At 27.6% G+C, this 18598-nt stretch overlaps 1 protein-coding gene across 2 annotated transcripts in view; it reads left to right on the top strand.

Annotated features, from left to right (window-relative positions):
• Window positions 1-18598, top strand: part of LOC107445627 (uncharacterized) — a 593665-nt gene that overhangs the window by 235470 nt on the left and 339597 nt on the right. For both annotated transcript variants that reach the window (XM_071177173.1, XM_071177172.1), the window contains exon 2: window positions 17747-17962. In XM_071177173.1, coding sequence (XP_071033274.1) covers window positions 17747-17962 — 216 coding nt within the window. The remainder of the gene's footprint in view (window positions 1-17746; window positions 17963-18598) is intronic.

Genomic DNA, 18598 nt, shown 5'->3' with positions numbered 1-18598 from the left:
ATGTTGACTTCACTTTAATTCGTAATGAATTGAAGACAGAAGAAATGCATTTTACCTTAATACACACATCTGTAACAGTATCCGAAATCGGAAGTCATCAGTTGCAAGTTTGTCGATAATCGAAATTAAAAATTATTGAGGAATTTTTCTTCAATTGTTTGGCGTGTTCTGTTCCTGAAAGATTTACTAATATTCTGGAGATTTTTTTCAAGTTCTTCGGCCTTTTCCTTAGGGAAATTTTGTTTCTTATTTGCTGCTAAAAAATGGTGTCTTATTCAGTCAATGATTTTGATGGAACTAAATGAAAACGTGATAAATTAATGTCTGATATTTACAGGCTCCCGCTAGACGGCGTACTCGAGCGTTGCGATCGCGAATTTTCTATAAAACTTTACAATATTAACAAGTTATGAAGTGATCCACTTCTATTCTTAACATTCTCCATTAAACATAAACTGATAAACTGTTGCCATTCGAATTCATATAAGTATTAAACTAATGAATAAAATATTACAGATTATAAACGATGACTTCATTACAAACGTTATTACGTGACAGCTTTCTTATAAATATTTTTGTTTCCCTAATTTAAAGGTATTGACCTGTACTGTTATTATTGCGTTTCTAATTTTGTTCAATTTCTAAATTGCGAGTTTAGAGGATTGTTTTTATTGTTATTATTATTAGAATAATGTAATTCTGCGTTACATTTTAAGATTACGTTACAAGCTATTTAAATCGGTGTCTCATCTTAGTAACCATATTAGAATTATTATTTTATGGTATAAATTACATTAATATACTATTATGAATTACGGTTAAAGTGATTCGTTAAATGATTTAGAACTTAACTTTCAGATTCAATCACAATGTAATGAGTGCAAACATTACATTTAAAATATATCCGTCTGTTTGATAAGCAAAAGTTTTAAATTACAGTTGTGAACGCTCTAAATTTGTTATAACAGTACACTTTCAATTTGAAATGTTATTTTAAAAAAATGATTACTTATAAAATCACTAATAGAGGATCACTTATATAGATCTTAATAGTATCATATGGATAATAATAACTTGCAAGTAAGAAGCGGAGGAAGAAGTGTTCGTTTTAGTACATATATTTTTAGTTGAATAATTTGAACTGTTTTATGTCAAGAAACAATAATTATTGAAAAAGAAATCATCGGGGTTGGTGACCGTCAGTGGACAGGCTTATCCTTTTAGTTTTAAAAAAATTGCATGAAATGATATTTAAACTAAAAGTAAGAAATATTTGTTTTCGAGACTAAAATTCATTGACTGTTTGTATTTTATTCAAAACAGAAAGCAGTTTTATAAATGAAGACTCTGTCAGGAAGTTAAAATAAAAACTCTAATATAACATAAAGGTAACTTTAAAAACCATGAATAACCTCATGATGTTTCAAAAGAGTATTTTTATGTATTTTACAGGTCAAAGAACGCCAGTTACGATAAAGAAGTGTCTTTTCATTTTTCCATCATTTTCGCAAAAGATTTTAATCTTAGAAAATCAAAACAAAATTAATTAAATTACGTCAGTAAAAGAAAAACAATAATTATTTTTCAAATTAATGTACGAAGCGACTACAAATTAATTCTTATAAAGTTGAAATACTTCGTGTGAAACGGAAAGCATGAGTAATGTTTTCTGTTTTGTATACTTTAGTATACTCTGATTTAGTACAATGTGAATCAAAATCAAGAGAATGTCAACTTTCACCGGTGAATGTTAACAATCACATAGTCGCTTTGGTGAATGTCCGAAATATTTCTTATATCCGATTGGATATTAATTAATTCGCTTATATTATTATATTTATTCGATATTTTAATATCTGTAGAGGATAGATTAGGAGAAACATATCAGTGTTCGGAGTACAGGGCAAATGTAAACCGTTCAGTGGCACTGAACCTTAAGATAGCATCAGTGTAGGGCATACCGGGCAAATGTATACCGGGCAGTGGCACTTAACTAGACCTAGTATATATTTCGGACACTTACCAAAGCGACTGTATGATCATCAAAATTCTCCGGTGGAAGTCAACAACTACTAATTTCTGCCATCCACTGTAACATATATACTAAAATTCCGTATATTTTGGAATATTCTAGCTTTATATAATAAAAATTTTTATGCAGTGATATACTCAAGTATAGTAATGGTTTTGTACAGTTTAGGTATGTCCTGGTTTTGTATACTCTGGTTTTTTATAGCCTGATATACCCTGAATTTGTGTGCTTTGGTGTATTCTGGTTTTATATACTTTGATACTCTAGTTTTGATTTCCTTTCTCTTATATTAACATTTTATATTAACATGTACTCTAAAGATTTTCTATCATTAAAGATTTCATAGACATGATTAAATATCATTTTAAACAGATTAAATGTTTAATGTTATTTTTTTTTTTTACTTTAATCTTTATATTTTGTATTAAAATTTTCATCTTACAAACCATCTTTAAAAATAAATTTGTTCTTGATTTTAACAACGATTTTAAAAATGTATTCGAATTTTTTTTTTAAGTTCGGAATTCCGGCTGTAGTTTTTAATGAATGTCAAATTTTAGTTTCATATTTAACTTTTTTTTATAAAACTTTTTAGATTAGATGTTTAAATTGCTTTATTCAAAAAATAACATTGTTTTATCGAAATATATTCAAAACTTCTTTCGCGAATTCGGATTGTTTGTACTTTTTTGATACATTTGCAACTAAATGAAATTCTTATTTATTTATTTTCAGATTGAGTCATCCAATTTACTTTCTATTCTCAATTTCTCTGTCCTATTAGATTCCTCCCTATCTTACTCAAGAGACCTTTTCTTTTCTTACAAGAATTGATTAGTTTTTGTTCTTATTTTTTTTTCTATTATCATTTCTTTTGGATATGTTTTATTTCCTGTTCTTGCGTTTATAGTAAAATACATGTTTGATAATCATGACTCGATTCTATTTCTATTCTGTATCATAAAATAATCCATATTTAGATATTTATGACTCTAAAATTCAATGAATTCGCTTGTATGTTTAAATTCTAATCACGATGAATGGAAATTTTAAAAAAGAAAGACATTTAGAAAATATTTCTGAATATTTCAAAAATATTTATTCGGAAACATTTAGAAATATTAAGAAAATATTTAGGAATATTTAGAAAACATTTAGGAGTACTTAGAATATATTTAGGAAAATAACTCTTGTTTAGAAAATATTACAAAATATTTATTTGAAATATTTTCTAAAAAGAAATTTTTTTAAACATAAATGCGTTTTTTTGGAAAATAAACTTTTAGTTTTTACTATATACTTGATGTTACAACTGTCAGAAATCAGCGCAACAAGTACGGAAACGAATAATGAGATTATTTATATGCAATTTGAAGCTATTTTTTTTATTTCTTGAATTTTTATAACCAGTAAATATGAAAGAATTGGTCATCGTATGAACAAAATTTCCAAAATAATTTTCAGACCTGAATAAATTCCATTATGGAATTTTTGTTATAGTTTTAAAATCCAAACATAAAAAATTCCACATAACACTTTTTTTTTTACTGAAAATCAGAATTTCACAATCGGTGGTTGAAATGTTCGACTCCGACTAGTCTACTAGTCGGAGTCGAACTAGTGACTCCGACTACTAAACCGATTGAGTCTACTAAAATTTCTACTAAACCCTCAAAAATAAATATTAAATTCAAACAATACATATCTATTTTTTGTGTACTATTCGAAATAACGGTGTTATCTTTAAAATTGCATTTTATCTTACAACATTTACAAAATATAGATAATAAATTATTTTAGAATAATTTATTATCTGTTGCTTTACATGCTGCCCATATTTTAAAAATAGATTGTAAAAATATATTTGTACGAAATGTTGACAGTGTATAAATCTATTAAGAAAGAACTATTATATTATATCGCTCACGCGCATTCATGCATTTATAAACATCTAATGAAAATAAAATTCTTTAGTGAATTTTATGGAACCAAGAAACTATTTTATATATGATACATAGAATTCATTTGCATATCTTTTTAATTTAATTCTTATCGGAGAAAGATAAATTCGTTTTTGGAGTTCTTGAACTATATCAAAAGGTTTCAGTATACGCAAAAAAGTTAACAGTATAGTTCAGTATACATAAAAAGTTATCAGGAAAAGTTATCAGTATATACAGTAAAAAAAATAACTGTAAATTCTACAGAAAAAAAGCATATTTTATACAGAGACAAACTATTTAAAGATAAATACACATTTTTCTATGTTTAATTGTTACCCATGTGCAGGAAAAAAAAATCTCGTTTTTTTATTTTGTTTTATTTTTATTTTAAAGAAACTGCCCTTTTTTTCGCTATTTAAACATGTTTTTCGTAAAACAGTTTTTTCTTTTTTTCACCCTAGTCATTAACTGCCCTTCAAATTCTAGTTTGTTTTTTTATGCAGTCTTATAAAATAAACACTGTAACACTTTATGTATTTTTTTCTTGCTGTTGCTTTTCAGAATTTATTTTATGGTTTTGACCATCGTATAACTAAAATTGTGACTCGACATCATTGTCGAATTGATACTTTACCTGATTACTATCTGTCTTTAGATATAATTTTTCAGTAAGTTATATTGTCGAACATTTTATAAGGGTTAGCCAACATCGTTTGAAACGTTTTTACACTTAAAATATGATTTCAAACTGTAAGACTATTACGATAAAGACAGTTTAAGATTATTTTCATAACCAAACTCTAAAACAGTAGTGGCTCAGAGAACAGAGAGCTCATTTCTCATTGAGATGACCCTGGTTTGCACCCTGGCGTTGACAGGTCGTGCGAATTCTGCTCTTGCACCCGCCACTTTGCTGAAATAATTATTTTATAGAGTTTTTCTTTGTTAAGATAACAAAGCTTTTTGTTAAAATAGCAGAATTCTTTGTTAAAATAACAAAGTTTGCTTTTAAAATGATAGTACTGCTTTCAAAACAAACCCCCATTTTAAAAGAGCAGTATTTTTTTGTGTAATAAACTGTTTTATTCTGGGACACCACATTAAAAGTCTTTCTGTAAATTTAACCTTTTTTTAAAGTATAGACAGAAAACGCTAAAATATAAGAGTTATTATTTAAATAATAGTCACAATATTCCATTTGTGAAATACATTGTTCTAATTCAATTTTTTTTTATTTTTATAATTTTCATAAGATCAAGAAATTTGCTTCTTCACCTAATTTATAGAACTTAACTTCTTAGTTGCCGGAGTCTTAATAGTGCAAAGGATTGAAACTACTCCACAGCCTTCTTGAGAACCATCCAAAATATAAAATGACAAATATAACGGAACTGTTACAAAAATAACAAAAAAGGATAATTTGAGGAAATTTTTACGAATACAATTAACATCTAAAATGAAAATTAATTATTTTACATTCTAACAAAAGTAAAAATGTCATTGTTGGCAAGTTTATAAAATAATGGGAAAATCAGATTGTCATGACCAAAAGTGTGTACTAAATTTAATGTTAAAAAGTTTATGCCAGAAAAGTAGGGGAGAGTGGGGTCAATTGTAACAGGGTACGATTGTAACAGAGCAAACATTTCGAGTGTCGGGTTCTAGATTTGATTCCTAGGTGGCGCACAAGGTGTATTTAATAAATCTACATGTACACACCTGCTGGCAACCATTTTTATGTACTTTTGAAAGAGTTACATCACAAAAGATATTTTCACGCTACGTAAGTACTTTTTTTGGTATTAGAATATTATATTGTAACAAAGTAATTTTATTTAAACAAATAAAAATTATTAACCGAATGTGTGAGTGAACACCTTAATTAACATTTCAATAAAAAAAAATTAGTTTTGTTAATTAACTAGCATTGTTTTTAACAAATGAAGCTGAAATGGTGTCATGGGAACGTTTGTAACAATAAGTAAAGGGGCGATTGTAACAGCTGAAAATAAATAATCTTATGTTTACAAACCATTACTTAACTCTTTAAGAACCACCAATAGTTTCGTATATCATTCATATTAAGTTGCATGTACATTATTTTATTTGTTCCCTTTCACAGCATAAATTAAAAATTTTAACCCCTTAAAGTTAAAAGTTTAACCCTTTAGGTCTCTGTTCATAATTATTTTTACTATTTTTCCTCCTAAAATATCACTACTATTTTGATCAATAAAAAAATATATCACAACTATGATAATATGTATAATTGACTAGGTTTTAGTTGAATTTATGAACTGTTACAATTGACCCCGTAAGTGGGGACAATTGTAACAACTGCACGACTGTCAAAAATTGTTAATAACTAATATAATAACATTTAAAATAAGGTATATATTTATTTTCTAGTAGAGGATAGTCTACTTTATTCGTCTGTCAATTAATACTAATAATATATTGGATTTTTTGTTAGTTAAAAATAGTTAAGTAAAAAATGTTACAATTGACCCCACTCTCCCCTACTTTTATTTCCTTCAATTATACAAACCACTGGCGCGCAATCAAAGCACATTTAAAAAATATTTGCAACTACCATTCCTCTTAAGAAGTGGAGTTTAAGTTAACTACCGTTTAAATAAAGTAATGACGAATTTTTTTAATATAAATAATTATAATTGAATAAAAGTGCAATATTTGTATACAAAGAGCAATTTACTTTTACTATTTTAATGGCTGTAAAGCTAGAAAATAATCCTTTATTCGAATGAAGTAAAAAGATTTTGTAAATTATTCCAAGTGAATATTAATAACAGTCCCTTTTCAATATTTATCCTAGATGTTTTATTTATTTGCTCCTGTAAATACCCACTGTTAAAAATGCTGTTGCGATTCAACTCTTACAATAAATTATTTGACGAAAATACCCTAGATTAATGCCAATAGGGGACAAATGTAGTGAAATAATATCTATTTACATTACTAAATTTATTTACATTACTATCCATATACGTACCATATCTTGGCTAAGCACCTAGCCCTGTTTTTCAAATTTCTATCACTATGTCAAGAATGCCAAGGAATTTTTGTGCCAGTCAGACGCCTTGGACAGCACCTAAGCTGGTACCCCACTTTCCAAACACATTCCGACCCAACAAATATTCTGAATTATAGTTTGAAATTATATTATCTGCGAAATAATACTTTCAGAAATCATTTAATAGTTTTAAAAGGTTTATGTACGTGTTTAGAGTATAAATAGCTGTAATTTCTAAACTGGACTAGACTTCTATAGGAGCTTATGTACGGTATAGAAGATTTAGACAAAATTTTCAGTTTTATTTGTTATGCAGAGTATAAGGTTTGTTGAGAAAATATTTTCTTTAAAAATAAATGTAAATAATTATAGAAGATTGCATCTGCCATTAGTTTTATGCATAATAATAAAATAAGGACTGCATTCATAAAAATAAGTGAGTCATCAAACCAAAGTCTTAATCCAAATAAATAATTAAAGAAAATTTAAAAAGATACGGTCCTACCAGATTTAAGGTATCCTGCTAAAAATTAAAATAAATGCATGAAAGTGAATATTAATCAAACTTTTCATAAAAATACGGCTTTTGTTTGCTATGTAATTATGTTATTGTTAAGAAAACATATTGTAATGATTTGGCCAGTATTGCTGAAGTTGAACTGTTTTTTGTACACTCTTTTAATCTTTTCTTACCTCAGTAGCTTAGTAATTTTATTCCTTTTATTCTTTCATCAAATGGAACTTTTTTTTTACTCTTATAATATAATAGCAATCCAATCTCGGAATAAAACCACTTGGCGACCTCTTCTGGCCATTATTCCAGTAACCCTGGCAGCATTGGCTCCATTAACACGCTCCTGCAGGCAGGAATCGCATATTATAGTGTTGGCTCAGGATGGGGAAAAATATTGATAGCAGGGAAAATATTTCTCCGTTTTACCTCGCCATTATTTACCCATCTTTGGAAAGAAATAACCCTCTTCGCTTTTTTTGCCATTTTGTGTCATTAGTCAAGATCTAGTGGGACCATTTGTAACTTTTCACGGCTTTGGCTTCTTTATGGATACATTTTTGGCGAAGGATAGGCTATCCTTTTTATCTGAGAGATATTTTTTATGCTTTGTATAAAGCTGTCAGTTATATTTTCTTATTAAAGTGGAGAAAGAAACTAAAAGATGTTTGCCTTTATGTAAGAAAAATACTTATACTTAAAACGATTTGTAGTACCAAATCAAAGTTTCATGCGAGCAATTGGTTTTTTTAATTTAAAGTTTATGTTGAGATAACTGTGTTACTGGGTGTCATTAAACTTCTTTATTTTTTACTAGTTTGCGTTTTATACAAAGCATATTTGAGAATTTATTTAAAAATTAACCATTTGTTGGTACATGAAACTTACAATACATTAGAATATATTAAAGCTTCAAAATAATCAATTAAATAATAACTGATTAAAATTGAAGTTATCAAAATACACACAGATTATAATCATGCCTAACTTAACTCAACATGTAACATTATGCAGGGTGCATAATTAATTTAGATATAAAATACAACGCAATGCAAAACTTAAAATAATGCGCAATGCAGTTTTGTAATATATACAATGATGCGAAAAGCTATAACGTTTGTATTCTAACTTTAGGAACATTATTATTTATATTTTTACTCACATAATATTATTTAATTTATATTGATATTCCCAAACCTTTCAATTCAATTAGTTTATGACTTATTTTTTGTCAACAGCATTCATTAAATTAACTGAAAACTACAATATGTTTGATTTATTTATATTTAACTTTTTAAGTTTTAAACTAAGCAGGAAAAGCGTTTCAATTTTGAAAAAAAAAAATTAATACTTATATTTACTGTTCTTGAATTCTTTAAAAAAAATTTTAAAAAATAGCAAACAATTTTGCTGTGTTAAGAAAAAAATTTTCACAGAAAATTTCTAAGAAAAAGTTTCCAAACAGCTTTTAAGCTAACCGTAAGATTATGCTTCAAAAATTCTTTGCTGAAAAATATTAAAGTGTTTTTAAAATATATATCTAATATTTTGCGTTTATGCGAATCTTATTACCCGTGAGATCACTTTTATATCTATTGAACACAATAAACTAAACAAAGTAAGCAAAACAAAACAAAAAATGAACAAATAGAATATTTTTTGGATATCAATTCTTTCCCAAAAAAATTCCTAAAAATTTTGCACCATTTCAAACGTTAACGCCAGATTTTCTCGTCTTGTAAGAAGGAATCTTCACTAAAAGAACTTTCTTTCATTCTTTTGATTCTTATTTTCTCCTTTTTCTATTTCTAAAAAGCCTTTTTCAGAACCCTATTTTATTTTATGCTTAAAGAAGAATTCTATTTTTTCTCCTAGAAGAAAACCGCTAAACAGTTCTCTCAACAACTGAAATTTCTTTCTCTTTTTCTTCTTCTATATTTGAAAGGGGAAAAAAAGTAACTAAGAGGAGAAATAAACGTCCACAATATCCCTGCAAGCGAAAATCCCTAACTTCAAGGGAAAAAAAAAAACTAAAAAATACGGGAATTCAGAAAGGAATACTGCTACTCGAGTAGGAAGTGTCAACATCTCTTATCTTTCAGCATTTCGTAGTTCTTTGGAGAGAGAGAGAGTTTTCGTTAGTTTTTCTCCCCTTACTGTTTTTTTGGAAAGTTTCTTTATGCTCTTTAGATGTCAGATTTTATTTTACTTTTTTGTTGTTTCGAAATTGGAGAATAAAGTGATTTCCTCAAAACCTTTTGTTAAAAAGTTAAGGCCCATTTCTCGGGCTATATTGCCTGGAATGGACGTCGTATTTCAGGTTTTGTAGAACATAAATTGACCAAATGGATAAAACCACTTTTCTTTAAAGCCGGAAAAAATCAAGACTTAATGCCTTTATAAATGTAATTTGAGAAGCACAAGATTACGAATAAGGCTTGTAGTTTAATTATAAATTTCTATTAATTGCAAATGTTGACTTAGTACGATCTCTGCACAAATTGTCAAAATGATGATAATTCTGCTATATATGGTACAAATATGAAATCCTCATGCTATAATTAATAAATGATAAAACTTAATGAGTGCAGTTTCCTTACAGTGTATTTTTAATAGTAGTATTATAAACAAAAAATAAAACGTTGTTACTCCTTGTTTTCTTTTACTTTAATTTTTATTTACCTATTCAATTTTGAGTTTATGACTACCAATACAACTCCGTAGCCTCGTAATTTTGAACCATATCTAGAAGACAAGGGAACTTTTGGATCATGTATTGGGAGAAATTTTCCTTCGCGGAGAACTTTTTGATGGAACTAACCAGCATTTGCGTTACATGGGGAGGAAAACCTCCCATGGTTAGTCTGACGGCAAAATAACTCTAACACATGATCCATCTACCACTGACAATATTGAACGTAAGCACTGTGGTCGGTACGATCCGGGTGCAGAATTCGTATTGACCCGCCATGGCTGGCATTCGAACCAGGTTCACCTCATTGGGGAGAGAAATCTCTATCCCCTGAGCCACCAAGACTCAAGTACAACAATCTAAAAGTTATTTCGATATAAAATAGAAATTTGTAACAAAATGAATAATAAAATCTATCTATATTAAAAACTTGTAAGTGCCGGGGTTAACCGAACAAAGTTTCAAAGTAACATAAAAATTACGTTTTACCAGTGAAGTAAAAAAAAAAAATTATATTTTTAATTTTTAACACGCATAAAGGACATTATGTTCCTAAAGAAATCGGATGCGGATTAACGGTAAAATATTACGAAAATAATTAGCCATACGTTTCTTATATAGGACTGAGAAAAAAATTTGTGCTGGTTCGAATTTGGAAGTAGTCAAAATTTCTATTGGTGATAAAAGTTGCTTTTATTGGTTTATCATTAACCTCAGAGATCAAGTTCGAATTTGAGATTTCTAGATAACTGGAAAGTAGTCAAAACAGTGAGCGATCATAAATTTTGGTTTTGGAGATCAATAAATGATCAAATTTGATCCGAAAATTGTGTCGGATAATATTGCTAGTTTAAACTAGCAATATTATCCTTAACTAGTAAGCCTAAATTTATAGTATAGTTAAATTCTTTTCGGTAATATGCCAAAAAGAATGCCGATGTATTGACTTGAAATTACTGTCAATAATAATATTGTCAATTGCAATACTTGGAAAAAACTAAAATGCTTTTGAAATCTGACAAATTGCAGAGTAGAGGAAGGAGCGTGTGATAATCATCAAAACAGGTTTACTGGGAGGCTAAAACTTAAAAGTGTTTCTTACAATCGTCTTTAGACTCCTCTTAGCTTCCTCTCACTATAAACATGTTTTGTTGTTCCACTAATGTTGTTTGAACCACTATAAACCTTCACCTTCATGTACTGCGATTTCTCAGATTTCAATAGCGATTTTGGTTTTTCTTTGCTTATATTAATTTTCTTCCCCCAATATGAATAGTTTTAAGTTTTAAATTTTGCAAGGGATCCAAAAATATACATTAAAGGTGGATTTTACGAAGCACCCTGTGTATAACATCGGTAATTTTATTCACATAAAATGACGTCACTTATCTAATTTTGAAAAGAAAGCACCCGGTTACCGTCACACGACAGAAGCAAAATTTTAAGTTTGCTGTCGACAGAGTAACATAACATGACCATATTCCATCTCCGCTATTCAAATATAAAATCTACTTAATATAATTATTGTTTGTTAATTAATTATATTTCTATGCTATGAAAGCTTCAAAGCTTCCGAACTACCCAAATCTAAATTTTTGTTTGTTTTCCATTGATAGATCAGCATAATATTGATGGTAACTATCAACATGAACCACTGCATTTTTCGATGGTAACCATCATCCCAATGTTGGAATTCGGACTGATGATGGTTCAACATAAGAATAGCAACTTGTTTTGATGGTTTGCTCATGATGAACCATCAGAAATTTTCATCATAGTTTCTTAGAAATCAAATGTTGAAAAGATCATGAACCACCATCACCGCAGCGTAGTGATTTAGGATGGGCGAACATTAAAAAAAACAAAAGGCTTTGATGATATATTTCTACTGAACTGACAAGAATTTTCATTAAACCATCTATCATTGTTGTACCGTTATGGACCATCACGAATTTCCATAGTATACTGGAAATCAAATGTTTTAACGATCATGAACAGCCATCATCGCTAAGTAGGAATTCGGACAGACTTATGATGGGCGAACATAAAAAAAACAAAAGGCTTTGTTGGTATATTCCTACTGAACTAACAAGAATTTCCATTAAACCACCAGGGAAATACATTGTAGTACCGTTATGGACCATCACGAATTTCCATAGTATACTGGAAATCAAATGTTTTAACGATCATGAACAGCCATCATCGCTAAGTAGGAATTCGTACGGATTTATGATGGGCCAACATAAAAAATAAAAAAAAAGTTTTGATGGTATATTCCTACTGAACTAACAAGAATTTCCATTAAACCATCAGGGAAATATATTGTTGTACCGTTATGGACCATCACGAATTTCCATAGTATACTGGAAATCAAATGTTTTAACGATCATGAACAGCCATCATCGCTAAGTAGCAATTCGTACTGATTTATGATGGGCCAACATAAAAAAAATTAATTGTTTTGATTTTTTTTTATGTTGGCCCATCATAAATCAGTACGAATTTCTACTTAGCGATGATGGTTGCTCATGATCGTTAAAACATTTGATTTCCAGTATACTACGGAATATTCCTGAGAATCATCAAGAATTCCCATTATAACATCGTGTAAATGTATAGTTGGAACCTAGACCGTCATGGATTATTGGTCCATGAAAATTAAACTTCTCTTGATGGTTAACCATCATAGTATTAAAGTAGCATTTTCCATCATGGAATGATGGAAGTTTGTTGGCTTATCAAACTCCAATTATCCATATTGGAAAATGCTGGATGATGGTGACCATCATGAATCGGGCTGAAACCAACATAAACCATCAAAATGTTTTGATAAGACCATCAAGAATTTTGACTTGGGTATGAAATCAGCTTGTAATGGCCAGGAAATTATTTAAACTTGAGATGTGATCCAGTACACAGCTTTATTTATATAATGCATCGGACAGTAGTCGAAATTCCGATTGATTATAAATTTCTCTGTTTGTAATAATACGGAGATTAATTCCGTTCCTGGCAAAGATGTCTGATAATTATTGTTATTTAATTTGTTTAGTCGATGATATGTAATAGTTAGTTAGAGTCTGTGCTAAATTTTACAATTGCCAAAACACAGGAAATTATTATTTTTAAATATAAAAATTTTAACTCTTGAAAATCACAATGTAGTTATATTCAACCTTTTTTCTCTTATTATTATGGGAAAATGTATACTTTTTCTGTAGAAAATATGTTAAAGTAAGTTTTCACGTTTTGCATAGGTTGCAATGTATAGCTACATTTATTAACACTTATTATTTATTAAAATCTATATTTTAATCAAAATGTGTCTGTCAAAAGTGACTTAATGTGGTGTATTATTATAAAAAATAATAATTTATAATTCAAAAATTATTTAACGTAATTTCTAATAGAAAATACAAATTTCACAGAGAAAAAACTTCTGCTAAAATTACCGTTCTCTATAGTGATAACATTTTTGTTAAAAAAAAACATACATCTGATAATAAAAATTTAAATATACGGTATTAAAACATTCATTTGGTATTTTTTTAAGTTAATGTGGAAACGGTTTAGTGAAAGTTCCATGTTTAAAATAGATCTTAATAGCACACATTTAGAAAAAAATACAAAACTGAAAGGTTAATTGAACTAAAAAAATGGTTTTATGCTATGATCTAAGGTATCATGAAAAAATTACTAAATTTTATCACATTTTATTAAATTATACTTTGTTGTTAATTTTACAAAGTTCATTATCAAAGCGCTTTGGTAAAAATTATCGAGCTTTTGATTGTTCTTAAAGATGAAAAAAAACGTTAAATTTGACCATTGTCTGGTAGTTAAGATCATACTTTTTCTCAGTCTTCTTACACTTTAACATTAGTTACTAAACTTTTCAATTAAAAGGAATATTATTAGAGCTATTTCCAAATTTTTGTTCCATTTTGATCCATTGAATTAATTTACATATTAATTAAATAATTCGCTGATTGCTATGAAATAAATATAATGTAAAAATAAAAAGTAGTTTCGTAAAACTCTTTTCAAAACTCATAAATAAATTTAAAACGCTTTATTAATTCCAAACTCAATCTTAACACATTCTTTTTAAAATAAAAAATAAAAATTAGATATTTTAAATTAAGGTTTTCCTCTTTCTCAAATATAAATGCTAAACAAGCAATACCATTTCTATTTAAAAGATTTTTTTTTTCCACTTCTTTTGAGAATTCTCAAATGTTTGAGTAAAAAAATGCTTTTTCTTAGCAGAATAAAAATTCACATTTAAATAATTTATTTCCTCTTTATATAGGAAAATAAATTACATCGTAAGGAAAATACTTCTAAGTTTTCAGTCTTTTAAAAGTTTACGCGTATGTGTTTCGATTTCCGTAGCTTGGGAAATGTATTTTTGTTTTTGACAGAATTCTTCGCCGGAGATTTCCAATTATCTTTCCTGTCGAATGTTATAAACCCGTTTTGCTCTCAACCTTCATCCAGTTTGTCTTTATATTTTGGCGCAAAAGTGGTGTAGTCGCCAAATTATCTTTCGAAATTCGTTGTATCGTGAATATTTTGTGATGAATATAAGTCGCTTATTCTTCGTTGTTTGAGCTTTGAATTGTTCATACGAGTGCTGGGCTTTTGTTCGAATTCTTTGTTCATATTTTGTAAGAGATTTATAAATGAATCTATTAAGTGTTAATAAATTATTCACTGGAAACATTTTTACTCTAAATTAATATGGATTTATGTACTTATTCTCAGCTGTTTTGATTATTGTTTTGTTAATTATTTGAAACTTTAGGTCAATTTAGATTAGAATTTAAATTTTTAAAAGTAAGTGTCACTATTAATTTGCATCAATTTGCGCAAATATTTCAATTTAAAAATATTCAGGTTACTACTTTTATTAAAAGATCTAGTTAAATTATTCATTTAAATTATTTATTTAAAGTATATATTATTTAATTAATAATTGAAAATAAACTAATTATTAATTTAATTATATTTTAGTATACCATTTTCACAAGTGTTTTTAGCTTTCCGAGTGAATTGTTTCATCTCATTTTGTAAGTGATTTATCAATAAATCTAATAAATGTTAATGACTTATTCTCTGAAATCATTTTCACTCTAAATTAATATGGATTTATTTGCTTATTATCAGCTATTTCGATCATTGTTTCATTAATTATTTGAAATTTTAGATCGGTTTAAATAAGAATTCAGATTTTTTAGAATAAGTGTAACTATTAATGAGCAAAAATTTGCGCATGATAAGTTATATTTTAATTTACAAATATTCAGATCATTACTCTCGTTAAAAGTTTAATTTGAATTATATATTACTTTAATAAATTATTAAATGTAACTTAATTATTAATTTAATTACTTTTTTCTCAGTACAGAAGTTTTACAAGTGTTTTTGGTTTTCATTAAAAGTCTTTGCTATTATTTTATTAAAGATTTAAAAAAGAACTTGTTAAAAGTTATTAAATTGTTTACTGAAATTCTTTTAACTCTAAACTATTTTGGATTCTTGTGCTTATTTTCAGTTCTTTACATAATAGTTTAATTAATTACTTGAAGTTTAAGGTTAATTTCGATTTCAATTTGTATGGTAAGTATCACTATATTGATTTGTATAAATTTCACACAATATTTTATATTTTGATTTTCAGAAATTAAGATGATTACTTTGGGATCAAAATCTTATTAAATTATCTTAAATATGATTTTGGTGTTTAAATATTTGAGTTTCATTAAAACAAATTTAGTATATGAAAATAAAACTAAATTATATTCTAGTTTTGAACAATGTTTGTTTTTATCAGTTTGTTTAAGACTTATAATTTTCTATAATAAGTAATTAAAATTAACTTAAATTTGGTTCCACAGTGAAAATGATTTAGTCACTATTCTAATTTAATTTCTGAATCGTTAGAAGTTTAATGATTTTTTCTAAGAATATTTTAAAGCGGGTGTAGAAGATTTAGAAATGATTCGATTATGTACTAGTAAATTGTTCATTGAAACTATTTTTGCTTTAAATTGAGGTACATCTATTCTTTCCGATAGTTTTTTTGATCTTTGTATAGTTAAATATTTGAAACTTAGACTGCGTAAAAACAGTTTATGTTTAAATCAATTCTTATTTAGAAATTTAATTTATAAAAAAATTTCACTAATTTAATTCGATGAAATTTGTTTCTGGCCTGTATGCCTGTAATATATGCCTGTCTTTCATAATTATGGTAGTTCAAGCATCCTATCATGAATTCTGAGTTTCTAAGTTCGAATTTTGAAGGGAGCGAACGAACATCTCTCTCATATATATCTGCTACTACATCATTTTTACGACTATGAATTTTGCCCAGAAATGAGTTTTAATTTTGAATACATGGGATTTTAAATTCGACTATTATTTACTTCATTTTGACGCATTTTCCCTCGATTATGAGAAGCCTTTTTTTTTTTTTTTACTGTGAACTATAAATTTGAAAACCAGAATTTCTGGTAAACCGTTCCCTATGAATGGAAAAATCTCCAAATATAGGGTTTAAATATTTTGGTTTCATGAACTAAAATTATGTTTGTTTGTTTTTTTAATAGAAATATCATTACCAGTTCCGGTTTTCAAAATTAGAAATCTTATTACAACATTTAGTAAAAAATAAGTAAATATAAGTAAATATTAGAAAGTAAATGTAACCAAATAAATTGTTTTTATGCCATTCTCTAAGGTATTACGATAAAGTAACCAAATTTTGCCTCATTTACAAACTTTTTTACATATTATAAATCCATATTTCTTTAGTTAATTTTACCAAAATCATCACCAAATCGCTTCTTTAAAAATCACCGAGCTTCTTGCTCTTTGGATCCAGACGCATGGTAAATTTTATCATATTCTGGTAAAGTCTATAGGGGCCGTTCAAAAAGTACGTACACAAATATGGAGAAATTTTAAACCCCTCCCCCCCCCCTTCGTACATTACCGTACATAAGGTCTTACTCCCCTGTATAATATTATANTATTTGCTCAAGTTATAATATGATAAATATTCAATCTTGTTATTATGCCTTATCGGGATTAGAGTACAATTTTGTGAGAAATATTTCAACAATTTTTGCGATTTAAATCTTAATAAACAAACATGGATAGATTTATGTATTCAAGATCTAACGCAAGTAAAAGTCTAGAAATAACTTTTACTGTTAGATTTGTAATACAAATTATAAATAAATTTATCCATTATCCACATTTGCATGTGGATTAAAAGATGTCAAGCAATAAATTACTTAATTTTTTTCTGTTTTTTTTACGGATATTACAATTTGCTTTGAAGTTAAAAATATTAAATTATATTTGTGAAAAACAAATTCAAAAAATCACATCCTATTATATATATATATATATATATTGCAACATTGAAGGAAATGTATAAATGCAGAGATAAATTGATTTGTCAGAAATAAATTGCCAAGAATCTGTCCATCCTTAAGAATCTGTAAATGTGTTTTCCTTGCAGCACGAGATGAAAGGCAGTGTAGACAAGATGTCCCTCCCAGCAGACGATATTCTTCCTGAAGGGGTCGTTAATTCCCATTCGGAAGGTGAAATGAAGGAAGGCATAAGGAATGGTGATGAATCTAACTGTAACCATATCTTCTCTAATGGTCTCGATGACCAGGATAAAGATGAGTTTGTTGGGGAGAATAACAATGAACCCACCACTCCGAATCAAGTAAGTTTAGACATTGTTTGTACTACATTGTTGCTATCTGAGTAAAATTTGTTTTCATCAAACTCCAACTAAAATTTATGTTTCTAAATAATATTTTAAATGTATTTTTTTTTTCATGATAGTGGAAAAAAATAATTTCAATTTTTTTTAAATTTTCAATCACTATTTCATATAACTTCCCCCCTTAAGAAAACAGGGGGTCAATCTATATTTTTATTGCTATCATTTCCCACCAGTTTGGTCGTAAATCTTTTTAAGTATATATTTGTATGTATTTATTTTTCTTAATTTATTTAATTAATGTCACCTATTTATTAACCTTCAATTATATTTTACATACTCTTAAGTTATTTTGTGAATAATCCATGCACTTAAACTACTGATGTTACAGCACATAGATTTATAAATTCTTTGATATATTTTTTAAGGCCTCTACAAATGCTTAAAAAAATTTACGGCGCATGATTCTTAAGAGTATAGCATTTTTAAATGATTTATGCTTTTCGTAAAAATATAATAAAATTAAATGAAAAAGACGATGAACGATAGTGTTTTCCAAAATAAATGAAAGCATTTAATGTAAAAGAGAATTTCAAAGTGTTTTTTAAAATCAATATTAAAATGTGATTTATAAGC

Source organism: Parasteatoda tepidariorum, chromosome 2 (genome assembly GCF_043381705.1).
Source record: "Parasteatoda tepidariorum isolate YZ-2023 chromosome 2, CAS_Ptep_4.0, whole genome shotgun sequence".
Classification (NCBI taxonomy): domain Eukaryota; kingdom Metazoa; phylum Arthropoda; class Arachnida; order Araneae; family Theridiidae; genus Parasteatoda; species Parasteatoda tepidariorum.
Note: the sequence above shows the minus strand (reverse complement) of the source record. Positions and strands in the feature narration are given on the sequence as shown.